The 26,089-nt window shown below is 45.8% G+C and overlaps 7 protein-coding genes across 7 annotated transcripts; 3 read left to right on the plus strand and 4 right to left on the minus strand.

Moving 5' to 3' along the window:
- Window positions 1-21: 21 nt before the first annotated feature.
- Window positions 22-1,080, plus strand: PtA15_14A429 (uncharacterized protein; the record flags this gene model as incomplete). The annotated part of the gene is made up of 3 exons (XM_053163144.1): window positions 22-64; window positions 133-438; window positions 521-1,080. 3 exons carry the CDS (start codon window positions 22-24, stop codon window positions 1,078-1,080), a joined length of 909 nt encoding a protein of 302 aa, XP_053027100.1.
- A 1,866-nt stretch (window positions 1,081-2,946) lies between these two features.
- PtA15_14A430 (uncharacterized protein) lies at window positions 2,947-5,293 on the plus strand (the record flags this gene model as incomplete). Its single annotated transcript, XM_053163146.1, has 7 exons — window positions 2,947-3,157; window positions 3,281-3,370; window positions 3,508-3,631; window positions 3,777-3,823; window positions 4,010-4,340; window positions 4,464-4,941; window positions 5,087-5,293. The coding sequence occupies 7 exons, from the start codon at window positions 2,947-2,949 to the stop codon at window positions 5,291-5,293; spliced, it is 1,488 nt and encodes a 495-aa protein (XP_053027101.1).
- Window positions 5,294-6,186: 893 nt separating this feature from the next.
- On the minus strand, window positions 6,187-9,432 carry PtA15_14A431 (uncharacterized protein; the record flags this gene model as incomplete). Its single annotated transcript, XM_053163147.1, has 15 exons — window positions 6,187-6,376; window positions 6,464-6,522; window positions 6,685-6,859; window positions 8,102-8,136; window positions 8,202-8,215; window positions 8,285-8,307; window positions 8,377-8,393; window positions 8,519-8,560; window positions 8,651-8,674; window positions 8,746-8,755; window positions 8,839-8,902; window positions 8,972-8,989; window positions 9,076-9,134; window positions 9,249-9,357; window positions 9,429-9,432. 15 exons carry the CDS (start codon window positions 9,430-9,432, stop codon window positions 6,187-6,189), a joined length of 843 nt encoding a protein of 280 aa, XP_053027102.1.
- Window positions 9,433-10,971: 1,539 nt separating this feature from the next.
- Window positions 10,972-12,501, minus strand: PtA15_14A432 (uncharacterized protein; the record flags this gene model as incomplete). The annotated part of the gene is made up of 6 exons (XM_053163148.1): window positions 10,972-11,058; window positions 11,145-11,178; window positions 11,283-11,362; window positions 11,458-12,132; window positions 12,265-12,286; window positions 12,428-12,501. 6 exons carry the CDS (start codon window positions 12,499-12,501, stop codon window positions 10,972-10,974), a joined length of 972 nt encoding a protein of 323 aa, XP_053027103.1.
- Window positions 12,502-18,161: 5,660 nt separating this feature from the next.
- On the plus strand, window positions 18,162-19,449 carry PtA15_14A433 (uncharacterized protein; the record flags this gene model as incomplete). Its single annotated transcript, XM_053163149.1, has 8 exons — window positions 18,162-18,271; window positions 18,375-18,405; window positions 18,497-18,646; window positions 18,765-18,780; window positions 18,855-18,903; window positions 19,004-19,090; window positions 19,161-19,236; window positions 19,303-19,449. 8 exons carry the CDS (start codon window positions 18,162-18,164, stop codon window positions 19,447-19,449), a joined length of 666 nt encoding a protein of 221 aa, XP_053027104.1.
- Window positions 19,450-21,322: 1,873 nt separating this feature from the next.
- On the minus strand, window positions 21,323-22,030 carry PtA15_14A434 (uncharacterized protein; the record flags this gene model as incomplete). Its single annotated transcript, XM_053163150.1, has 1 exon — window positions 21,323-22,030. The coding sequence occupies one exon, from the start codon at window positions 22,028-22,030 to the stop codon at window positions 21,323-21,325; it is 708 nt and encodes a 235-aa protein (XP_053027105.1).
- A 46-nt stretch (window positions 22,031-22,076) lies between these two features.
- On the minus strand, window positions 22,077-24,007 carry PtA15_14A435 (uncharacterized protein; the record flags this gene model as incomplete). The annotated part of the gene is made up of 4 exons (XM_053163151.1): window positions 22,077-23,283; window positions 23,350-23,395; window positions 23,474-23,685; window positions 23,847-24,007. The coding sequence occupies 4 exons, from the start codon at window positions 24,005-24,007 to the stop codon at window positions 22,077-22,079; spliced, it is 1,626 nt and encodes a 541-aa protein (XP_053027106.1).
- Window positions 24,008-26,089: the final 2,082 nt, after the last annotated feature.

Raw genomic sequence — 26,089 nt, forward strand, 5'->3', positions numbered from 1 at the left:
TAAATTTAAATCACGTCGAAGATGCAATCCAGCTTGTTGATCAGCGTTCTCATTGTCTGCAGCGGTAAGGATCTCAGTCCGCTTCCCGTGAAGAGTGTTTACCAGCTGGACTAAGCCTTCTCATTTTTCCAGGTGTCATCGCTGTACCTACCTCCCGAGGCAGCGACTACGCTGCTCACGAATCTTACGGAGAATCTGAGTCTTACGCGCCAGCCCGTCAGTCGTACGCACCAGCCCACGAGTCGTACGCGCCAGCCCATGAGTCGTACGCGCCAACCCATGCGTCGTACTCCGCACCACCCAAGCCAGCACCAGCTCAACACCCATCGTACACAGAGAAGCCTGCCCAGCCCCGACCTGCCCCTCAACACCCTTCTGGCACCGTCCAATCCCCTACATTCCACGCCCCTGGACCCGTCCGTCTCCCATCTGGCCCAGGTATGCGTACCTTACCACAATGTACACACGACCAACCTTATTGACACTAATCAAGTTTCCTCACGTTCTCCTGTCCGCTCAGCTGTTGGAGGTTTCGGAAATGGTGGTGGCATGATCCCTGGAATTGGTCTCGGAGGTCTAGGATTCGGAGCTAACGCCGATGTTAATGTTGGAGGAGGCCTCGGTGCAGGAATTGGAGGTATCTTCTCGGGCAGTACAGATCTCGCCTCGGGCATCAGCGGCAACGTCATGGGCAACGTCGGTGTCGGCCTCGGCGGTCTCGCAGGAGCCGGTATCAATGCAGGCGCCCATGCGGGAGTCGGTGTTGGTGCTGGAGCCCGCGTTGGAGCCGGTGTCCACGCCGGTGCGAACGTAGGAGCTGGTGCTCGTGTTGGAGCCGGTGTAAACGCCGGTGCGAACGTAGATGTCGGGGCTCGTGTTGGAGCCGGTGTCAACGCCGGTGCCAACGTAGGAGCTGGCGTCGTGGGTCCCATTGGAGTCGGAGTTGGCGCTAATGTCGATGCAAATGTTGGTGTGGCCCCTATTGGCGCCGGAGCCCACGTTGGAGCTGGAGTCAATGTTGCTAGCCCCGTTGGTCCCATCTACGCTGGTGCAAACGTTGGCGCTGGAGTAGCTGTATAAACCGCTCACGATTCTTAGATGTTATCCCCCACATCTTGTGTAGTAATTACATTCGTTTTTCACGTCCTCCCATGATTCCCAATACACACGCAACACAGAATGAGTACAGCCGAGTTCATCTTGGGCCATCACTGCAAAGTGTGAGAATGAACTAACGCGTTTTGCTTTGACGTATTTAATTGATTACCAGTTTTGATTGGTGATGAACTTGATTGTCATTAGTAAGACCTTCCAAACTATTAGCATAACCGCGAGCTGTACATGTTTGACGCTGCGTACGTTAAACTTGCTTTCGCTGACGCCAGTCGATGAAGGTTAATAAGCTACACAATTGGTATCCCCTGAGCGAGTGTTGTGCCTTAACATGTCCATCACTCCCCCTACCTGAATTCCCATGTGCTACTATCACTCAGCGATATTGAGAGAAATTAGCCATTAGGTGTGAGCGAGTTGAGTTGTAATAGGTTGGGGTTTCAAGAAGGGACTCGGGCCCGCATGGCACCAACATTAGTGCGCGTGACCCCCTGTTTCCCCGGGAACCTCTGCAGCATGCAACGACATGAGGCCTCTGTTGGCCAACCAGGCCCGGGTTGACAATTTTGGTATATTATTCCGAAAGCTGAACAGACATAGTGCCAAAGCACGGAAACAGTTGTTTCAACAACCATTTCCATTCATGCACCCGCACCATCCAATGCAGAAAGTGTCAAAGCCTAGCTTTATGTGAGCTTAAACTTGAGGGTCCTTATTTCTTCCACCGAGAACAGCTCAGGTATCCTCAGTTACAAACGACGTCGTTAGCGCGCCTGGGTCGAATTTCTTCATGACAGGGGCTGCCAAACAGGAGGTAGATGGGGTATCGGCAGAGGAGGTCACATTCCGAAAAACCGCACTCCATCCTGTAAATAATTGTATTTCTTTCTTCGTTCGTGTTGCCAGTCTTCTCTCTTATCTCGGTTCGGTTGTAAATATATCGGAAGTTAGAAGTGTATTAGCATTTTGGGTACCGGTTTGTTTCCCCATACCATACTTCCTTTGCCGTGATGACATTGCCATTAGCTGCTTAAGTATTTACCGCTCCGCTGGATTGATGTGGCGGATGTTGTCTATCATTACCATCTTTTGGGTATCTTGATTGTGCTTTGTCAGACGAGCTCGACGTATTTGTTGATGAAATAAAAATATCAACCCACCAGCGATGTCATCATCCCTGTCTTTAGTTTTTTCACCCTTTTTCCGTTTTTCTGTTTATGGATGCCCCTGCTGCAAATGAAGTGTGCTAGTGGCACCCGGCCGTACTACTGGCAGCTTTATGCTGAAGAATTTACATCTAACAAATCCGATGGCAAATCTCTCGGTGGCATGACTATGCAAACTTTTTAGGTTTTATCTACCGGAGACTTGCTGCCGTAGAATTATTCTCATTCTTCTGCAAGTGAAGAAACACTTTCTCTATCCAGGAAGAAATTGTACATACCTCAAGTTGCCCATCTCGAAAGAAAAACACTCGACCCACAATTCCTTCGTTCCTCTGACCCTCACAAAGATCATATCCTATACTTCCATTGCGAAGCTGTTCAAACCTGTCCAAGCTACTTTGCTAGCTTTTCCTTTGTTCTCTGCCTATAACCTGCACCAGCCCACACTATCCGCCCCTTTAATGAAGATCTAAACCCATCGCTCAACACGCAGACAGTCGCCCGGTGGAGATTCATCCTGTTGAAGGGTCGTTGTCAATATACTCAAAAGTACGTATTCGCTAACCCAATGAAATCCGGTGAACCTGACTAGAGCAACAGCTTTTCTCCTGGTGTTTTCGATCTGCAGGACCTCTCTTATTTTGGCATCGCCTCAAGCTCCCTGATCATGTCCAAACTGGATCCGAACAATTGCTTTTCGGCTCAGAACATCACTCGATTTGTATCAGTCCTTGATGGGCCACAGGCCGTCAGTCGACAGCTTGGCAGATTAGATAGGTCTCCTGAGGTTGGTTTCATTCGAAAGAAAGGCCATCAATTGGTCGATGGGGATGGGCACACGCCATTCAAAATCGTAGGGCCTAATATCTATTGGCTGGGTTCGTCATTTTCTAAGAAAATTGAGCTCTCGATGTGCCAAGTTTACGTCGTAATAGCATGACGAATATCCAACAAGTTGAAAATGCAGATACCCAGTTGACAATTTTTCGACACTTACTTAGGACTCGATGAGAATGTTTCACCTAGTCCATCCTATCCATCTCAAACCAGAGTTTTGGAGGCTCTTGCTACAGCAGCTATCATGGGATCCAGTTGAGTACAGCATTTGCATTGGAAGTAATCCATTCGAGCTTGAAGTTTACGCAAGGATGTGTTATGACTTATTCAGATAACAAAATTTGGCTGACTTTTTCCTGATGGGAACAAACACATTGGTTTCATTACATAGCTGTAGTAAGAGCCACCACTCTAGGTATCTCAGTTGGCACCCCATTATCAGTTTGGCCTACGAGGAATAACACCAACAACGACGCACTGGACGTGATATCGTTTGCGATCTATGCTGCCAAAAGGTGGGTGAGAATCTTTCAACAACGCGGAAAATTTAACAGCTTACCAGGGAGACTAGAGGCGGTTATTGGAAGCGGATGTGTTTTTGACTGGACAATCCATAAATTTTCTTTTCACTCGAAACCCAAATATGTTCTACATATTTAGATACGGCCTGAGATTAATAATCCCAATCACCGACCAATACGAGTACTGTAAGCCTTTCGATCCTCATATCATCCTACATATTTCAATTGATGAGGACGATTCTCAAACGAGAAACATGGAAGGAATGAATGGTGTCAATTGTTTTTCCTTGCGAAATGAAAGGCATGACAGGAGGAAAACGAGTCGAACATGATTGCTAACTTGAAAACATTTTGATAAATAATGAACGACAGATCACGGCGGATTCAAAACTTTCCTGAAATGGCGCTCGATTCCAGACTCCGACTACAGAACGTTTTATGATATAAAATCTGATGTTTATAAGGATTTTTTGCTCTACTTGGAAACAATCTTTAATCACGTTAATCCTTATACTCAAGTTAGGATTAAAGATGAACCTACAATTATGTTTTGGGAGACGGGTAACGAGTTGGATGATCCTGCTACAGCCTGGACTGAGGCAATTTCGCAATGGATCCACACCAAAGCCCCCAACCATCTAGTTTCTAGTGGAAGGTACGGTATCTCGACTAAAGACCTAAAAATTAGCACGATTGATGCTGTGTAAGATCAGAGTCTCAAAATTATCTAAAACCGAAGCACATTTGCCAAATATAGGTAGATGTGCAATGTTCCACACACAATGACTGAGAGACTGATCAGACGAATGTGGTTCGATTTTAACAGGACTAATCACTTTTATCCGCCTCGAGCAGACAAATATAATTCCGATGCTGCGCTGGCTGCGTCACACGGGAAGGTCTACTATGCTGGCGAGTATGACTGGTCAGGTCGAGCGAAATCATGGGGACTACTCGGCTGGGTACTTGTCCCAATTTTCCTAGGCTTGCTGGCTCTCTTGATTGGGGGTTGTGGAAAATGCTTTCCGATCGTCTTTGAATGGACGACTCATAAAGCTCAAAAGCCCGGCCAGACTAAACCGCAACGCCACCGTTCCTTGACCATCCGACAATCTCACGTGGCCATCCTCATGATCTTTATCGTCTCCCCCATTACGGCAGGTATCATCTACGCTTGCTCTATCAAGGGTACTGGGATTGAAGCGTTCTTGGCCGAGACAGAACTACCCAATTCCAATGGCTCTGGAGATTTGTTTTGGAGTTTATTTGGCCATGACGATCGATGTTGCGATTGGGTTGATCATGTTGAGTATAAACTCTTTTTTCTATAAAAAAACTATCAATGCCAGCGGAAGTAACACGATATCCCCGTAGTCAGAAAATATGATATTGAACCTGAAATCTGCTTACGTGTTATTGACCCTAAACTGACGTACTGTAATATTGCAGACCGATGGTTTCACGATGCATTTTCCGGGTCGCAATGATGATGAACGAGGTTCTGTTGCGAGGATTATGCAACATACCTACACAATGAGAAGACAGGTCTTCGGTCCAAAGGACAACTTGAATCCCAAGATTGAGGGTGATCACCAAGATTGGTTTGGTATTGGGGATCGTGTTTTGGTTAAATGTCCTCAATCATTGGACAAATAAGCTAATTGCCCTTTTCTAGATACCAACTGAGAAGGTATGAACCCCGTTTTTCTCAAACATTTCTTAAAAAGCATCGTATCTCTTCATAGAAGGAAAAGTCCAGCTGACATCATCGACCTCTTTTACCCTGTGAATTAAGAACATGAAACAAATCTGATCCCGATATTTAATTTATTCACAATCTATGATTTCCTCCAGAAGGAGCATTCTGAATTTCTTAATTTAATTACTTGATCTCCGAAGAACATCAATCTTAAAAACGTATAATTAATCCGTTACATTTTCCAAGAACCTTTTCATTTGCCATTTAGCTGAATGCCCCCGATGATTAATATAAGTTTGTATTTCAACGTGACCCTTTCCCATGTTTCATTATTCCTTTTGTAATGAGCAAAAATTTTGATAGACAGTTAAACATGTTTTTGCCATGTATTTATCATTTCTTGTAAGCCGCTAATCACTCCCATTCGGTACATAACCTACAACAGCTTGTTTTTTAAATGTAAACAGTAATTCAACAGTAATTTACATCCATCATCAATTATAAGATCAAAACCCGGGCAGGTTATATGTGTTCCACCCTGCCCCTCTCTTCTTATGTTGTCTATCAGATTTTTTGACTTCAGGCTCAGTACATGGTCATCTATTTCTTTGCTATTCCCAGTTTAGGAATAACACATGTAAGTGTTTGTTTCCTTTTGCTTGTGACTTATCTCATCACCCGTTATGCCAAGTTCGCTCTTCTGCGCGTGTTTTCTTGTCATTCTTGGCCTCACTCTCAGCTCGCAATCACATGGAAGCCTGCGCTTGTTCGTCCAATAAACATACATGCGGTAGAATAATTACAAGGAAGCTTGGGAAGATCTCCAAAGGTATACTGGGGTACAATTTTTTTAATAAGAATATTTGAAGGTTTGGAATTTATCACCCAGTCTGAGCCACTCTTCGTGATTAATGTTCTTGACTATTGATTGTCGTTTTTCCGTCAAGGCGGCTGTTTCTTCTATTTGAGCGACTTTCTTCTTGTTACAAGATCTCAGCCAGACGAGGTTGATGCTGCAAAAAACTGCGATACCAGCCGCGCTAGATTCCAGAAGAAAAGGAGAACTCTTGGTTGTCAGTATAGGTATTATTTGTATGTATTATGGAATAACAACAGCATCCGCTTACAAGCACAAGTTAACGATGGGGCCCGCCTGGTGATGGGAGTCCTGTGAGCTGGCAAAGAGCTGTGGGGATGTTTTTTTTTTTTTTTAGAAATGTCATCATCATTTTATTTGTTCCTTTTTTAGAGTCAAACTGCAGACTAGAAACTGGCTTTTAAAACGAAGTCTGAAAGTGCACTCCGTTGTCGAGATTCAGGAAAAATTCCAATGAAATGAAGAGCTTACCCATGTCGAAACAATTCCGCCCGTGTTAGCGGCTATAGGTCCCAATGCGATAGCCGTGGCTTTGCGGTAGTGAGGCGCACTATTATTGGCTATCCAAGCATACAGAGTTGGGGAAGCAGAATAGATGCCCGCGGTTGAGAGAAACAAGGAGAAATATCGAACGACATTTGAACTGCTAATTATGAACATGAGGTAGCCAACAAACTGTTGTTTTCAAGAAAATAAGAGTGTTTCGTCATGGCGGCTTGATTAGTATTGGGACAAGCAGTATTAAGCCCTTAGCGAAGAGAAAAGCATACAGCAAGACATCCCATTGTTATGGCAGTGACGCCCCGTGCTCCATAGTGGTCTGAAAAGTAAGACGTCAAGAGCATGGCTGGTTTTCCCATGTTTTTTTCCAGGACAAGAGTGTTTTCAGCATTGGAGTCGAGAGAATTGGATAGAAATGATTTTGATGCTGACAGATGAATCCCACAGCAAATGGGGGAACGGAAACCAGTTGAGTCATTCTCGCGGAATAGCCAAACTGATCTGAAGTTAGTCTTATTGTCGAAGGGACTGGCTAGCTGTTAGGGGCTTACCGATTTAACAGCTAACAAGAAGTTGATTGGGACGAATGGCATTGGGTTCAGCAAAGGCAAAAGGATTCGGGGAGATTGGCAGTGCTTTCACTTACTGCTAGGTTCGAAATAAGCTAATCCGTAAAGGTTCGACCCGATCATAAAAAGAGACGCGGCTGCAAGTAAGACGTGTGGACTTCTGAGTGCGCAACCCACTTGGTACCACGAGAACTTCTCTTCGGATCCCTGGGTTTCCGACGGTCTATCTTGCTCCAATCGAATCGCCATGATGCTGCAGGGAAAGTTACAAGACGCTATGAGGTCGCCTTACATCACCTGCAAAAGATTTGAATGCACTGGCTGACTCTCACCTTCTTTGCTCCGGGGTTAAGAATTTACAGGTTGTTATTGTGCGAGGGAAAATAAAAAAACCTATTAATCCACATAGAGTCGTAAAAATGCCCTCGATCTGTGGTTATATGGTGAGATTGGGAACCATGTAAGCTTGGAGATCATGGACAATTGATGTGTAGAACAACGCCTTGCTGAGAGATGTGACGAACAATAAATATCCAACCCCATCCTGGTATGTTACAGACGCCATTACTAGGAATGGACAGAAAACCCGATAAGCCTCAGTCATACCTGCACTGTTCCTGGACACACTGAGCAAGAGAAGGTTACACTACAGCTGTATGAACCAGTAAGCGAATACCCCAGACAAGGCCCCTGACAATGCTGAGGCTGACGAGAACAGAGAAATCCGGAATTGAACTTCATTCCTTGTGAATGCAATTCAGAGAGTAGCTCAGTTGGATGTTTTCCCACGTGAATGACGCGGAGGAAAGAAGCCAAACCTTTTGTAGGAATTTGAGACATAGAGTACGGTAGCCTAGAACACCAGATAAGAATCAACGACAAAGAAACAGTCGCAAATCGCGCTTGCCAACAACTTACTGGATATAAACCGCCTGTTTTCAGAGAGCATTGAGCATTCAGTTTTTTATACATCGAGATTCAGATAAATTAAATGGTTTTACCCTCGACGGCACCCAAAAAGAACCTGGGGAATAATCAAAACAAGATGGTTAGCATGAGAAGGCGCGCATGAATCAACTTGCTGAATACATACCTTGTGACGAGTAGGCCCTGATAAGTGGAAACAAAGCCTTTAAAATTCAATCGAACATTACTATGTCAATGGCGAATGGAAATAACAGCAAGCAATGAATATATCCACCTTGAAATGTAGTAACCAGTCCCCAGAGAGTCACCAGTAAGGGTATCATGATATTTGCGCCGATCCTTTTTAGCACCTTTCAAATTTGTAAAGTTTTGTTAAAAAACGAATGGCCGGTCAACTAACATACGTGTCGATAAAATGGGCAAAAAGAAATTGGACAAACCAAGTTGATTGGCAGCTCGGCAGCCTGTCGTGTTTGGTGGTCATCAGCACGCTATTCCTCTATGGACATCAGAGAATTGGGAGGCTGTTACTCACAACGTATGGACTTTGGGTTAACAAAAGCAGAAAACTCAATCAGAACATCGTTGCATGCGGGAAGAAGTTGAGTGGAATAGTAAAGAGACCTACACAAAAGTCATCGTGAGAGCAACTGAAAACTGGAAGTCCGTCATTTTAAGACTCTCCTGTAAACCTGTGGATTAAATGGTTGGAAAATTTGAATTTGTCGTCGCGCTTTCCGACTAGAAATTAAATGACTGACCCGCAACTCGCGCATTGCCTAGAGAAAGAAGAAAACAAAAGATGGGTAAATGCAAAGATAAAAATAATTCAGAGTGATATAAGAGGTGGAATGGATAGACTTACCCAAATTGGACCGGTCGAGATGACTCAGAAACGAGTAGACAAAGGTGATGGGAAGAATGCTGCAGGAAAGCGCCAGGGTAAAAGTGAGAATTGGCTTTTCAGGCTTGATGATCAAGAGGCTTTTTTTATTTATGTCTGTCACAACGGGATTTTCCTTGAGGGAAGAGACTTACATCCAATCGGATCGACGAACTGCTTCCCTTTCTGCGAGCGGATCTATACTGAGCTGTCGATCGAGCGGTACGTCACAACATTCCGTCGACTTCTCGCCGCTTTCTTGGCCTATAATAAGGTATGGCTGGATTCAGTACGAATCCCAAGAATACGTCGGACGGGACGAATAATCGTCTTACACATCTCTTGCTCGATTCCGATGAGTGCGCGCTGCCTGAGAGGAATAGCAATTGCAAGGCTAGTTTGGGAGGCACCGGTTGGATGAAGCTGCTTTGAGTATCGGTTAATGATGTACAGGGTTGAGCAGGGTACAAATGGTTCTAAGGGGGGGGAGCTTCATTGGAGCCTCCGCTTTTTTACAGTTCTTCGAGCAGCCCACTGCCCGGGTGTGTATATTTCTTTATCGATCCCTTGCCCAGCAAGCTTCATGGGCTATGTGATCTGTTGCATGAATAATTCTTGAGCTCTACTTAATCGGGGTTCGATAGGTTTCGATCCTTCGGTCTACACATACTGCTAGTGAGTTGATCGTAATCTGAACTTCATGGGGACACCTGCACACGTTTGGCATTCGAATACACTAGACCAAACAAGTGATCAATGACCATGTTATAGCCCACTGAAACATGATCCATCAGCATCCAGCTAATACACAGTTGTATCTTTCTGACGAGTTCTCCGGACGAGCAGGCTCGGCCGGGCTAGGGTGGCTCTTGGCCTAAGCAAAAGAAGATGTGTCTTTTGCAGATCACTTGCTGATTGGCGCCGCTGGGATCCATCACGGATCCCAGCCTGCATTAGGCAGCGACTGCGTAGCGTATGTGATGTACCATAAAAAAGTTGTCGTCGAGAGGCGTGAATCGCTCTCTTCATCAATGAGACACAAAATCCTCTAATGACGAACCGTCGAGCTTGAAGCCTTGACTAAAGTCCAACTCCCTCCTACTCCCTCAGACCTTCGACTGCATCCACAGATGATAACAGTTTGCGAACGTGTGAATCGATGATGGCAAAAGTTGATTAACCCAGTGATCAGGGCTGCGCACTGGCAGTGGAACTCTGTCACAAGTTGAGTCAGGAGCCGACAGAGCAGACCCAGCATGTTCAAGTAAAAATGTATGTATGATGTCATCACTGGAAATTTGGCTCACTTCGACCAGCTTCGACCCTTGAGTGTATATTGCCAAATGTTTGAATGTTTGATGCCCATGTACGTTTGAACCGCTCTATTCCACTCCCTGTCCTCGGTAACACCAGCTCTAATGGTGAAAGGGGGCCGAAGCGGAGAACACACGTTATGAGAATGCGATGGACATGCTCTGGTGATGTCGATGAGCATCGACTCCCAGCAGCGTCATAAGTCTGTCTGTATGCTGGTACATGCAGCTGGGCCAAGCGATGCCGCTCGCTTAATCATCCTCAGGTACTGTATTGTGGCTAGGTGCATACATATAACAACATTTCCTAGCTTCGGCGCCAGCCTTCACGGAGCCATCCAAATGAAAGATGATTCAATTATAGCTAACGTGTTTCGTAAGCCAAATCAGGAAGAAAAGGGCTGTCATTGCTGTCGTTTCCGCTTACTGAAGTGTGTATTCTACAAATGCGATTTCCTTATCAAAGGAAAATAGATAAAAAATACAGGTCTATGTTTGATGAATGAATTAAGAATGAGTAAGAGTGTGGTTTTTACGAGACCTCAAGCTCTATGGTTCCAAGAAATCAGCTTGCATCCTCTTGAGGGATGATGGAAGAGTCCGCACGTTCATGTCGATAGCTCCAGAATTGGTAAAGTACTATGAGGTCCAGCTAAGAAAACGATCCAGAATATTAGTTTCATTCTGGGATTTTCTTGTTATCTGGAATCAAATCAAGCTCAAGTGAATTCAACTCACGAATATCGTTCCGCCGCTACCTATTAACCAACTCCTGAAATTCAAAACAGTTGAAAGAATTGCAAGCCCGAATTCAGTCAATCATATACATTGTTGAAGCATGATGCACTGGCCTGCATAATGGAAGTGAAATCTCACAGGTTGATTAAGATGTGTTCTGGAGATCGATCTACGGTCAAGATTGAGGCGACATAAGTCAAGTTCCCCGTGATTCCAACCTGAAAAGTGAAATCGAAGCGAGGATTATCAGGTCGCAAACGATGACAATTGGAGAGAACAAACAAAAAGATCTGAGAAGCTGCTATCAACTCACTAAGAAGAATAACAAACTCAAGCCATGACATTTGGTGACTTGATTCTTAAAGATTTGCGGAATTCGACTGCTGAGATAAGCGAACGCGCTAATCCAGCCCATGATCTGAGCAGTCGTGTCCCAGATTTCAGTCACTTCATCACTACTGCCACCAGCAGGCGGTGGAGTCTTAGGATCTTGAGGGTCTGAGCGGGGGTTTTGAGAGATCGACCAGCCAAGTAAGCCGATGAACAGTATCACGCCATAAACCGCGAAGTAACTGGGTAAGCCCTGGGAGCAGTATTTCAGTGCGCGATATACTCGATTGGATAAGTATTTGGAGGATAGTTTGGTGTTCTCCGGTTGGTCCGAGCCATCGTGTCTAGACAGAAGAGGGGAGGTTTCTGCTTCTGCAGGTTCAGAAGCCACGTGATCGACTCCAACGTTCCCGGTTTCAGATCCCACGCTCAGTGAGACATTTCTTGCTGCCTTTAGCTGGTGATAACGACGGTAGTGGAAGATTTGGAGGAGTAGGACCAGGTCACAGAGCGTGTAATACATCGATAAGATGATCATCGTTTGTAATAAATGTTGTTTGACCGCCCCAAATAAGTTCGCCAAATCGCCAATCATCCATATTACTATGAAAGAGACTGAGACGCCCTCTCCACTTTTGTAAAGATAGTTTTCGTAGATCTAATCCAACCGAGATGATTTTTTTTTTTTTTTTTTTTTTTTTGGGGGGGGGAGGGGGGGGGTTAGTACATTTGAAGGGCACATATAATTAGATACTCGGATTTCCAGTAAAGACATCAAACGCATACATACCTGGGGGGTGTAAACGAGAAGCCTTCGAGCGACAAAACAAACCGGCAGATCAGCATCCCTCCTCAATATTCTCGATGTATCTTTTCACCATGCAATAACAATGATACATACAGATTTGCGAAAGAAAGAAAGATTCGTGTGTGTGAAAGTAAAGGAGACTAACCAACAAGCAAAACTGATCCATCCCATCAACGACGAGATAGACTCACTTGAGGTTGATTCGATTGCGAACGACATTTCCCGTTAATGTTCCGATGCTCTTTGGTGGATTAAATGTGAGCTCTATGTTGACTGGAGAGAACGCTGGAAATCTTCGAGGTGACAAGGTTGGCGGCATGTGCGCAGGATTGCAGGACACTGCAGAAGAAAAATTGCTCGGACCTGTCTATCCGAGTGGTCGGACATGTGTCCGACCAGCTCGGATTTCGGACACAATCCTGGCCCATGTTTAGCGGGTCAAGGTCCGGTGATCAGTTTTGTGATGACAGCGTCTTCTCTGCTTGCCTCAAAGTCACTTTCAAAGGTCCTCCCTTTTCTACCAAGTTCGTCAACTTGAATCAGAACCTTCTATAGAATCTATACTATATTACAACCTATTACACCTGTAATAAGCAACCTGGGGTGCGGCAGCAAGAATGCTCCACGTGGGGTGGTTAAAATGAATAGGGAATCACGACTCGACCATTTCAGGTACGTATAATCACACTTTCACTTGGGGGACTGTTGGTCTTTGGGGAAAGAGGACAAAGTGGGGCAGAATTGATTCTGTCTGGAGCCCTCCAAGTGCATTTGTGTAGCTTCCTTGAACATAATTTGGGTAAGCAACTTGATCTTGTGCTTTGGCAAGTTGCTCTTCACAATGTCAAAAATTAGCTGTTCATTGAAAGCAGCCCAGGATGGAGCAGTATGGGACAGGACAGTGGCAAGGTGCTGCACCATGGAGACAATTTTAGAACCAAAATAAATCATATTACATGTCTTAATAGCTCATTGGATGAACAGTCAGCCCAAGTTCCTTCTCAATTGAAACAAGTGGGAACTTGAGAGGAGGAATGATATAAAAATAAGACAGCCAGAGGAATGAAGGAAGGCAGGGACTTGGATGTTGTGTTTTGAGGGGAATGTGTGTGTGATACTTCTTGTGAAACCAGTGTTGGGCAACTTGGGAGCAGGGTTCACATTTGGGTTATTGGTATTCATTCAGCTTTTTAAGCACTACATATAACTTAAAGTGTGGGAAACTGAACCTGAATAGAGTTTTAAGAAACTTTGCAAAATTCATGCAAGCTGCTTGGGCTCAGCTTTGAGTCTCCCTATTACATTTGACACTTTGATAAATGGTTTAAAATTAAAACTCATATTCAAAAGTTTGAATTTGTTTGTGATGCTTGAAGGCCTGGGTACAGCTGGAGAATACTTCTTTCTGAGTTTAGTTATTTTAACAGTCAAAACTTCCATTTGTTCATTGATTTCGTTCAGACAAGCCTTCTGCTCTTCATCTTGCAGACTCTTCAAAGTGGTTATGTAGTCCTTTTGTAATTCTGAATGGATGTGATATTCAATCAAATTGAGTTCTTCCAAAGTTGATATTGGTTTTCTTCCATTAATCTCCTTCAATGGGAATTGTTCATCTAAATATTTGGTAACATTTTCAATTTTTATGAGTGCTTGAATTCTAGAAGTCATCAAATTGATTCTCTTCCTCACTTGTTCATCAAATCTGCGGGACACCGTGGAAATTAGCGGTGATTTTATTTCTAATTCAGGTTTCAGAAATTGTTCATCAACAAGTTTCAGAATTTGGCCAATAATTCTTAACTTATCACTGTTGATCCAATCATTCTTCCAGTTTTCATTTTCTTTGAAGATTGTAATCAAGGTCCAAAGCTGAAAGCCCTTCAATCCTCTAGCCCGCCAAGAGGGATTGGTTTCTTCTAAATCAGACAGCAGTTCATTATCTTTGAAGAAATAGTCCATCCAATTTTTGAATTTTTCAATCTTGGGAACTGTCAAATCATGGTTCTTGAACTTGATTTTTCTGGCCTCCAACCCAATGAAATCATTTAAAATCTTTCTCTTTGATTCAGGTTTGATAACTATAAATGGTAGAAAAAGCAGAATATCAACAGAAAGGACAACAGATAATCCAAGTTTAACAGAGAAAATTGATGCACTACGGATGTGTGACCTACCTTTAAAAATATTCACAAAAGGTGATGGATAGATTTCAATCCTACTAATTGTAAATGGAGGACTTCTTTCTTTCTTTCCAAGCTGTTTAAAGCTGTGAAGCCCATCATGATAAAAAAACCCTTGCTGACACAAATTTTCAATCAAATCTTCAAATTCATTTTGATTTATCAAATCATGCTTGTAGACTTTATCAATAGTTTGAATGTAAATTCTTTTAAGAATCAAGATGTTGTGATCATTTTCATCATTCAAATGAGAGTAAAATTCAGGTGGAGTAATCAAATTTTTGGGGAACATATCTTCTGGAACTGATGAGATTCTTTTTTGTCAAAAGCAAAACAAAAAAAATCAGGACAATTGGCTTAGTTAAGTTGGAATCTCTATTCAGATAATAACTGGAATTACTCCTCTGAAAAATTATTTTCTTCCAAGATTTTAGTTGTTGAAAAATTCTTCTCATGTACACAAAGACTCATACACTTCCCTTTCAAAAACTTTTGAACAGCCATGAGGTCTTGTGCATGATTCTCCATTAAAGAACTGTCTGATTTGAATTCAATATTGGAATGAGGAACATTCAAACTTTTGACATGTTTAGTTTTTCTCATGTTGAGTGAAATCATGAGATCATCAAGATCTTTTGTAATCATGTCAAGTTCCTCCAAGATAGAACTTCTTTGAATGGTTGACCAGTAAGTTTCAACATGAAAATCTTCTGATATTTCCTTTGAATTTTCTAACTCTATTATTTGATTGAAGAATAAGATTCAGTCAATCATGATCCCAAATTTGTTCTGAAAAATTCAAGTGAGGCATCTTACGGTCTCTGTATGATCCAGCAGTTGGTGTTCTGAGAATCCTGACAGATTCAAAGTATTGATGAATGTCTCCTGATGAAATTGAAGGCTTCTCTACACGTTCTGTGGGTATAAAATTTCTGATAAGACAATTGGTTTGATGGGCTGTTTGTAAGTAAATACAACCCAGTAATATTATTTTTGATATATTGTGACTTAGAGATGAAGATACCAGCATATTTAATGGGAAGCTACAAGGAAGAAGAAATTTGATTTAATTCCTGGTTAACTGAGGCTAAAGATCTAGGGTGGGGGTGATATGCACTGATAAGGATTTCAATTTATCAAACTAGGATATACTGGTAAAATGATATGTTATTTGGTGGAAAATTCTGAATTCTGCCTTGTGAAGGAGAGAAGAGGAAAATCCTAGATTTGAATAATGATTTCTATGTACACAAATAAAGGATACATGGGATGTGTATTGTTATGGGTTGAATATTTGGCATCATACAGCTAATGAAACAGAAGAGGAAAATCCTAGATTTGAATAATGATTTCTATGTACACAAATAAAGGATACATGGGATGTGTATTGTTATGGGTTGAATATTTGGCATCATACAGCTAATGAAACATGTCCGGTTGATGATAATATATACATCCAATCATGATACAACTGTTGCCTTGACACTGCAATGAGTCACATATAATACAAGTGGGTTTCATTTTCTGAAAGACATACAGATGTATATATGTACCTGTCATCACAATTTTGAGCAATTGGGAGTGTGGAATCTATATACATATCACTATTTTCTATAATTAAAAAACTTGAATCCTGGAGCCAAACAAACCAGTACAGATCCTGCTATGCAATGTAACACTGATCTTGATGCCTCTCCCTTTGATTTGGGACAGTTCAAATTTGAATTTCTTCAGCAGTAAAGAAAAATTCAAACCAGCAGATCACATAACATTTTTGAATTACAAGCTCAAGAAAATAAGAAAATAAGACTGGTAAGTTAAAACAAATCCAAAACCAGCAATTAGTCAACAGGGAGTAAGTTTCTGCCTTTGAATTGCTTAATCTACCAAATTATCAGAAAAATTGAGGTTTGAAAAAGAGTGATACATATCAAAAACGAGATTCATTGGTCTCTTTTGGTTCCATAATTTACCAGGTGTGTTGGGGAGTCACTGGCAAGAAATTTGCAAGCCAATTAGATTAAGTGTGCTGCTATAGTTATGGTGTTCAAAGTTGGTTTGAATAATTTTATGCATGCATAAATCATAAAATCATAAAATCTTTTTTGCAGGGGATATGACTGTCTGATTATGTAATACAAGATTTCCTCACCAAAATATTTTTATGATTTTATGATTTATGCATGCATAAAATTATGCAAACCAACTTTGAACACCATAAGTGTGCACATGTGATAGGAGGTATGTACATATGTTCCTGTTATGGTCTGTTGTAGGGAGAGGAAGATGTAGTCTGGGGTTTCTGGATCCAATATGAGGAAGAGGCTTGGATCTCCAGCCTCTCAAACCTTGAGTATGGTCCGTGACATGTACATGTAGTCTATGTACATGTGAGTCTGTGCTGCGGAGTCCGCGCTACGGCTCATAACAGTTCCACATGTTGTTATAGTGATTTGATGAGCGGGGTTGGGGGAGTGATACAAGCAAGTGATGTGACTTTGGGGTCATGATGGGTGGTGAATGGGCAGGCAGGAATTGTCTCTGAATCCGGCCTCAAAAATTTGACATACTGGTGGTAACTCAGAAACCGCAGATACTGTTTTAAATTTGGTGTAATGACATGTTGAGATAGTGCATTAGCATTCCCTTATGCAGTATGCTTCTAATCTATACACCCACAACTTAGCCTATATTGTACATGTATATAGTCTAGTTGTTTCCCCTCACTGTGATCCTCACTGAATGATGATTATACTTTGACTCATTGTGCTAGGACTTTTGTCCTTGACATCTCGTCAAACTTCTCTTAGTCTCGTGTCACCCAAGTTACCCTCAACATGACATGCTTTGTGCATGATAATCACGCCCTCCCCGCCCTATTCAGTATATGCAGGTTGTGTGCCCACAGGTGGGATCCAACGCATCATGTATCATGATCACACCCTCACCCGTTGGGTTGGATAGCAGGTATGTGGTATGCTGGTCAACCCTGTCCCCGGGGTCCAGCCCTAGTCTGATCTGGGTGAAATTTTCACTAAATAATTCCTGACACCTGGAACCGGTACTTTATCAATAAGCGTGATGTTAACAATATCATTTCTGGTTCATACATGTGATTGTGAGTCCCATCAAACTGCCTGGAATCAAGAAAGCAGAGCAAGTTGATGACTTACATAAATTGCCAGTGTTGAAGCAACTCTCTTTCTCCAGCAAGCACCATCCGGCTGAGTTTGTTGGGCTCAGGCCCGCCCGCTCAGTCAAATGGCGCTGGCTAACTGCTGCCCATTTAAGGCTGGCACCCGAAAAGTACCACCCGGGTGCGGGTGGTCGGGATGAGGCCAGCACCCCGCCCGAACACCCGGTGGTTTGGCAGTACATGATGGGCGGGCTTTCAAGGCCATTTGGACGGGCTTGAGCCCTGGGAAGGTCCGATGAACGGGCCTGGGAGGCCAATTGGACGGGCTTGGGAGGCTGAAATATCTTTGACTGGTTCAGTTGCAAGCAATTGAATGTATGTAGCTCGGGCAGGGGTGTGACTGGGAGTGTGACAGGTTGGACATGGTTGCCACCTGTCGGCAGAGTACAGAGTCCACTCGGTCATCGTGTCAGCCAGCGCCAGCACCCAGCCCAGCAACACCCACGGAAAAACATATTCAACTACCATCACCAATCCGCACGCCTGAAAACTGATATCCCAAGATGCGGTCGACCACCTTGCTCTCCTGGCTCCTCAGCGCCTTTGTTGCGGTCATCCTCCACACCACGATCGCAGACCAGCAGCCCCGAAAAGGCCCAGTGGCAGTCTCGAAGTGCGTCAGCAGTCGCTTGTATTCTCTTAAAATTTCCTTCTCCAAACCTTCTCCTTCCTGAAGAAACAGAAAAGGAAGCTGATTCGCTTGTTGCAACATTTAGGGTCTACCTCGATATTACACGTGGCGGCAAGGTAAATCCACATTTCGATTTATCTATGTTGTGCGGCAATCTGGGATGAAGCTCTGATCGAGTGTTGTGTGCTTGTCTTGTGCGGTAAAAAGCCGTTAGGAAGGGTCGTGATTGCACTGTTCAAGAGGACACCTAAAACTAGTGAAAACTTCAGAGTCCTGGCTATTGGTAACACGAAATCTGCCAGTGGTACTCCCTTGGCCTACAAGGGATCCAGCTTTCATCGAATCATCAAAAATTTTGTAAGGCTTCTACTTTGGCTTAGTTGTGAAACGGCTACCAAAAAGGCTGAACTAAACTGCTATTCTTCTTTACCTGCCTTCCTCGGCTTGCCCGATCGCTGCTTTCCTCGCTCCTCAGATGATCCAAGGTGGTGGTGAGTACCCTTCGCCTGGCCACAATATCCATTTTTATTCTTAGCTGACTCTGGGTTGGGACCATTCTCACTAGATTTCACCAAGGGAGATGGAACCGGTGGCGAATCAATTTACGGCAACAAGTCAGTGAAACTTCAGCAATAACAATCACCCTAACGATTGCTGACAAGTTGCATGCTGGGTTTGACTGATGGTTTTTGCGGATTTATGATTGGATCATAGATTTCCAGACGAGAACTTTTTATACAAACACGAAGGTCCTGGGACGCTATCGATGGCAAACGCAGGTCCAGACACCAATGGCTCTCAGTTCAGTCGAATGATCTTCCAGACCCGGTTTCAGGTATCGGTAAATTGACTGAGTTTATAATCATCATAGGTTTTTCCTTTGCACCGTCACGACTTCTTGGTTAGACGGGAAACACGTCGTGTTTGGCAAGGTTGTTGAAGGCATGGTATGTGTCATTTTCTTCTTCTTCAATTATGAGAGTGATCCCAATCATTTCGTGCTCCCATTCTAGGACGTCGTCTACGACATCGAATCATCCAAGACTGATAGCAGAGACAAACCGCTCGAGAAGGTCGTCATCGCGGATTCCGGGGAGCTTGAAATCGAAGAACAAGTAGACGAGGAAGGGAACAAGGTACCTCTCCGAGTCGAGCTATAGAACCATCCACCTATCACCTTCCCCATCTCTCTCGGTTCCCCTTTCTCTTTTCCTCGTCTTATCTCTATTCCATCACTTCCTTTCAAGGCACCGAATAGCTGCTCTTTTGGAGTAGCTACCTCTGTCAGTCTTTGCCCCCTCCAAGACCACTCTTCCACTCTACCTCTCATTCAAAAGCAACAAAGCAAATTTAGTAGGGACCACCACTACTACAATCTGTTTTCTTCCCAATTAAAAAAAATGTTTTGGTATCCAAATGTTGATGCAAGGCAGACTTTGATCGGACGTGGTAAATGTGAAGAGCTCATAAATTCCCAAATCAGATCAGTATCTTGGAAGGAGTGAAGTACGCTGATGTGGCAGCTGAACAGAAAAAACAGGGTCATGAAATGCATTCAATTCTCGTTGCAGGTTGGGCCCACGGCGCTCCTCTCTTACCGCCCCCTGCACAATAATAATAGTCCGTCCGTCTATGTCTTCCAACCAACGAATGCAAAATCCTCTTTTTTTTAATAAATAAATCGTTTCGTACTCATTATAATCTCTTTTGTTTCTCGCTTGGGTCATCAACAATAATCATCATCATACTTCGAACGATCCAAAACAAAATCATCTTACTCTACCAGTTCGGAGTCAAAGGCAACGGCAACTTGTTGAGCTCATCGTCAGCATCATCGCACACTCAAACCAGTGGGCAGAAAGAGTCCTTGACTTGGAGTCGCGAAGTTAGTTCCTTGTGATACTCTTTGTATATCACAATCATTTTATTTGTTTTCTTTTCAAGATCAAATTTCTGTATTTTTTCTGTGGAACAAGAATGTACCTTGAGCCATTTTAGAGCGCAAAAAAGTTCGCTATGAATGGTCACCTGGAATCGACGATAAAGATGAGTAAATGGATCGGTCAAGGAGGATACAAAAGAACAGGGACAGTTGTTTAAGGTTTGTGTATGTTCGTATCGCTTGCGATTTGATTAGGGAAACCGGTTTCATAAGCCGATCAGGTCACAAAATTCATTGAAAAATGTAAAGCCAGAGACCAGTGTTCACTATGTCTGGAAGACATCATGGGAGGCGGTTAAAAATATTCAAGGATCAAGAATGAGAGATGACTCCGGGAGATAAAGACAGTAAAGGAATTGGAGACGAGGGGGGTAGGAGGCAGGCTCTTCAGGAAACGGAAAGAACAAAACCATTACCGAGCTGGTTGACAGGTTGAGGGATGAGTGAACATATAACCATCTTTGCAGTGGCTTGAAGTTGATCACTGCCAACCTCATTGGCGGGTTGTGCCCGGACGCGACGTGCGGGCAAGTTCTCCGACAAACAGCAAGATAAGATTTAAATGAAGAAGTTGACATACGAATAGATGAATTGTTACAGGCTTCAAGTCAAAAGCCGGATGCTCAGAGAAACAATCGTTAAATTTGTGCAGAGGGGGGCATCTTTTGGTTGCAAACGGGGGGAGCTGTGAGGTCAAGGACAGAGGGGCAAGGTTGGGAAGAGTGCGGTGCGATTGCTGTATGTACCGAGCGTGCACAACAATCACAAGATGTCCGATAATCGACAATCCAGGAAGTGTGATCACAATAAGATGATCTAAGAACAGCAGGAGGTGTGTATTTAGGTGATACGTTGTCATGTATTTCTCGTCAAGCAAAGTTATAAGATTTACAGCCAGCTGTGATTGTACACGAGGTTATTAATAAACATGAAATAAGAATAAAGGTTGAAGAAAAAAGAAGTGCAACCAAGAAAGCTGTCTGTATTATTCTGCAGGATTATAAATTGATATGTCAGCAAGAGGTCGTGAATGGGTATGTGATGTTGAAACGGATGAAAAGCACAAACCTATGAAACTGGTCAGAAGGGGATCAATAACCGGGGCCTGGGGGCGGGCCACCTGCACCAAGACCTCCTCCCAGGATGCCGGCAGCTGTGCCAACGATGCCGGCGCCTACACCCAAAATGCCTGAAGCCAGACCGCCTAAAGGGCCGGGTCCAATACCACCACCGAATCCGCCACCAAATCCTCCGACGCCTTGACCGAGACCACCCCCGCCAGATAGCTGGCCAGCACCTTGGCCGTATCCACCCCCGCCGGATTGACCAGCTCCGGGGAAGCCACTGGCGAGTCCTCCTTGGGAAGATTGACCATTGGCGCCTCGGCCAGATTGTCCAGCCCACGAGTGGCTGTGGTCAGCGGATTGATGACCGTGATGACGGGCTGGAGCAGCGTATGAATCGCTGTCATCGGACTGGCCGTACGGCTGACCCGGCTGGGAGTCGTCCCCGGAGTAAGATCCGGATTGGGATGACGGGTGAGCACCACCTGAAAGGAAGCCATTCCAGTCAAACGAGTCACCTCCAGATGGAGAGGGGCGTGCGGAGAATGAGGTGGGAGAGCCGTTGATGCTTGATGACGGGCCTGATGAGGATGGGCGGGCAGGGAATGAAGTCGGGGGCCCGTTGATGGAGGCTGATGGACGACCACTTGAGGCGTGGTAGGCATCACCTGACCCACCGCCTGACGCGCTGGACGGCGATGATGAGCTGGACGCTGGGGAACCACCGCCGAACATGCCTCCCAAGCCACCGAGACCACCTAGTCCAGGAATGCCTAAGCCGTCAGGGGGTGCCTTTGCTTAAGGAATCGCTTGAGCCGGAGGATCCACTCGAAGCACCACCGAGGCCGCCTAGGCCAGGTATGCCTAGCCCGCCAAGTAGAGAGCTGCCTTTGCTTGAGAAATCGCTTGACCCAGATGTTCCACTTGAAGAGCCACCGAGTCCGCTCAGGCCGGGGATGCCCAGGCCGCCAAGACCGCCTAAACCAGGGATGCCCATGCCCCCGAGTGGGGAGCTCCCTTTGCTCGGAGAATCGCTGGACGTAGACGAAGAGCCACTGGGGGAACCTCCAAGACCGCCCAAACCAGGGATACCGAGCCCGCCAAATGGAGAGCCGCTCGAAGATGATGAGCCACTCGAAGAGCCACCGAGCCCGCTCAGACCGGGGATGCCCATGCCACCGAGACCGCTTAGACCAGGAATGCCCATGCCGCCGAGAGGGGAAGCCCCCTTGCTCGATGAATCGCTAGACGAGGAGGAAGAGCCACTGGGAGAACCTCCTAGACCGCCTAGACCAGGGATGCCAAGGCCACCAAGGGGAAAGCCGCCTTTGGATGAACTGCTTGTAGTGGAAGAGCCGCCTGCAACAATAATTGGGGGGTGTCCCAGGCTCAAAGGGCTGCCGGAAGGTAGGCCGATAGGTGGAGAACCACCGGCGCCAGGGCCTGTGGAGGCTGAGAGATCTGGTGCACCGGGTGAGCCAAGAGAGGAGGGTCCGGCTAGTGGCAGGCCTGAAGGTCTAGTGGGGATGTTGTGGGTGTTGATCGGTCCTCCCAAGTGAGAGGCGGCAGCTGCTGATGCTGCAGCTTTAGCTGATGATGACGAAGGCAGCCCAGCAGGTGGAGAGCCCGGAGCAAAGCCTTCCAGCGAGTTGATGGCGGGTGGGGAATGGGCCTTGGCGGCTGCAGATGCGGCCGCGTTGGCTCTGGCATCACCGGACGCCGACGATGGCGAGTAGGGTAGGCCTGGCGAGCCAGAGTGAGCATAGGCGGCCGCGGCGGCATTGGCTGAGGCTGATTGACCGTGGGCGCGTGCGGCGGCGGCCGCGCTTACGTCAGCTGAGGCCGACGTGGGTGGCCCACCGAAGGAGGCTGGTTGGCCAGCGTGGGCACGAGCAACCGCTGCGGCGTTGGCCATCGCTGATTGAGCATTGGCGTTTGCGGCAGCCGATGCGCTGGCGGAAGCGTCGCTGCTGCTTCCCAACGGTTCACTGAGAGGCAGATGGATGTTAGCACAGCCGACTTTGATGTTAAACATGAATGACGGGAGTGCTCACTCGGTTCGCCCTCTGCGATCAAGGGGCACCGGTGACGAAGTGACACCTGAATGTTTGAGGGTGTTAGGTTAGCTGGGGTTGCTCTATTGGTTGTAAGCGATAGTGACAGAGAGCAATGACTTGCCAGTGAAAAAGGCAAACGCGACAGCGAGAGTGATGAACTGCATTTTGAAGGGGTGGCTTGGTTGGAGCAGTGGAAGTGAGGGTGAGGATGGGGGTTTCAAGAGAAAGACACCTGGCTGGAAGTAAGTAAAATCTGTAACCGGACAGATGATTAAAATAAGATGCAATAGAAAGCAATGAGGGGAATTGGAGTAAATCGCCTGAGGAGAGGAACTCAGAGGTTGACGAACGACGGTCTTATCTTATACGCTTCCGCAAGCCAAGCACTTTCATTTGATGCCTTTGCCGACCGCAAGTTTCTTAGCTTGCAAGCTAGTCGACATTCTCCTGTGATTTTCGCCCAGGCTTGTTCGAGAGGAAGCAAGCGAGTGCACCCATCGGGGCGATTGATTTGCAAAGCGAGCAAGCCCTTGCATCCAAGCGGGAACACTCCAGTAATGCCGCGGCTCTGCTCTGCATCGCTGGCCACTCCGGGCTTCCCGATCAGAGCTACCGACGGATGCCGGCCGCCAATCGGCTGTTCTCGTAAGTGCATTCGGGGCTAAATCCCAAGCAGTGTCCGCTCAGCTCTCCAGCGATCTTCGTTGGCTGGGTGGGCCTGTGGATCGCGACTTTCGATTACACGGACCAAGCTTCATTGCCGGTCAAACAACATACCCGACTTGCGCCGACCTAACAGCCGTGCGCTCTAAAACGAATCCAAACCCTCCATGTAAAATTGTAGTCCACTTTACATTTGGAAATGAGTCAAAGCTAAAACAAATGTTTTATTATCACCGGCGAGGATTATCGCTAGAGGGGCCCGGTGGTGTTTCACCCCCCTCTGATTAAAGGAGGGGCGTGTTAAGTTTCAGCACCATGGCTCCGAAGCCAGGGACTTGCATTTGAGTAAGCCAAATTCGGCGGTCAATTGCCGATTCACGGCAACGACGTAAGCCCACCTGCATTTGCATCCGGGTCACTAAATCTAAATGTGTATCAGGTAACGTCCGCGAGAAACACCCAGGTTTAAAAGGTAGTCTGGAAATTTAGGTCTTACATCTGACTTTGCCTGGCTCATGGCGGATACCGCACAAGTGACGGATTTCGACATCGTGGTTCGTCAGCCCCACGGCGCGTGAAAAGATTAACAAAACTGGCGTGGTTCTCGAAAGATTTATCAAACATCCAGGTTGTGTTCACCAAAACTCAAAGCGAGTTCCAAAAGATTGGGGGAGATGCTGTTTGTAGCAGGGCCTGCCTCACAGAGTAGCATGTCAGTGGGTAGCAGTGCGTCAAGTAAGATTGGTCTAGCCACAGAACTACGGAAGCCCTGGGCGGCCACGAATCGCGCCACCAGTTTTTGCCTTTGCCTTTTGTTTTGGACATCGAGTTTCGCAAATTGTATCCGAAGATGCAAATTGCTGTGGCATCAGTATCAAATACCGGCCTCCGAATTGAAATTCATATCACATACTTGAAGAAAAAAACCCAAAAAATGATCCACCAGATAAAAATCTTTTTGTACATGATTAAAGCCAATATGTATGTATGGGCTTCTATCGCCATGGCCCGGCCCATCCCCCGAGGACCCCGGTCCAAATGCCCGCACATGTAGATAATCCGCATTCCACCAACAGACTCCGAGAAGTTCAGCCGGGATCGGACCGGATATTGCAGATAATCCAGTTGACTGCTCGGTGGACGGCGTCTCTCCACCGCACATACCGCCCCCAAGACCCACATCAACACCTGTCCATTCAGACTTAGCCGCCTGAAGGGAGGTCAGGAGTCGGAGGGGGTTGCGGCGCGCATGCCGCACAGGGCTTGGCTTGCCGCAACCAGGCACAATCACCTGAGTAGTCTGTTTGAGGCACTCAACTGACCGCTTACAGTTTGAGAGTCCCGAAGACCTGGAAGTGTTCTCCCAAGACTCTTGTGTGTGGGTCGGGGGAGGTTTATTTTTCCCTAACCTCTGAGCCTCTCTCTCTTCGAGCTACTGAGCGCAGAGTTTCCCTTGAGGGAAGACCATCTTTGAGAAGCTCTTGAGAGAGGAGAGGACAGCGGTACGGAGCCTCCCGGAGCAGTCATACACCCAAGGGTTTGAGGGCAAAGGCGCTAGACCCCACGCCTGAGCGTGTATGTCTGTCCTTTTCTTTCTTAAACTATTCTGTACTAGGGTGGGCGGGCGTTCGCGAAAATCCTGGTCCCCAAGGACTGGGGGACAGTTAGGCAAGAAGAGAGGCACTTGCAAAGTCAAAGCTGAGGAAGCTTCTGAGGCATTTTGGCTGAGAGGAAGAGAGGAGAGAGCCTGGGAAATCATTGTTCCAGTTTGTACTCAGAATTATTTCCAATTTGTTAATGTTCATGAGGAGTCAGGATGGGCTAGAGGGGGTGTTGCGGGCAGGTTCTGCTTGTGATGCCGCGCTGGCGTCACCGAGTTGCTGCCTTCCTTACCCGGGGCTCCGCCGGAGGCTTTGGTGGCGGTGGCAGGGGAGATGTGACGCAGGCAGATGAGAGAAATGGTGCCGTCTTGTGCTGTGGGCACCTTATCCCATTGGGACTCTGGTGCCCAGCCTGTTGACGCCTCCGTGACCTTGTGGGTTGGCCGCGTCATTGCCGAGCCATAATGTATGAC

The sequence above is a fragment of the Puccinia triticina genome, chromosome 14A (genome assembly GCF_026914185.1).
Source record: "Puccinia triticina chromosome 14A, complete sequence".
NCBI lineage: Eukaryota > Fungi > Basidiomycota > Pucciniomycetes > Pucciniales > Pucciniaceae > Puccinia > Puccinia triticina.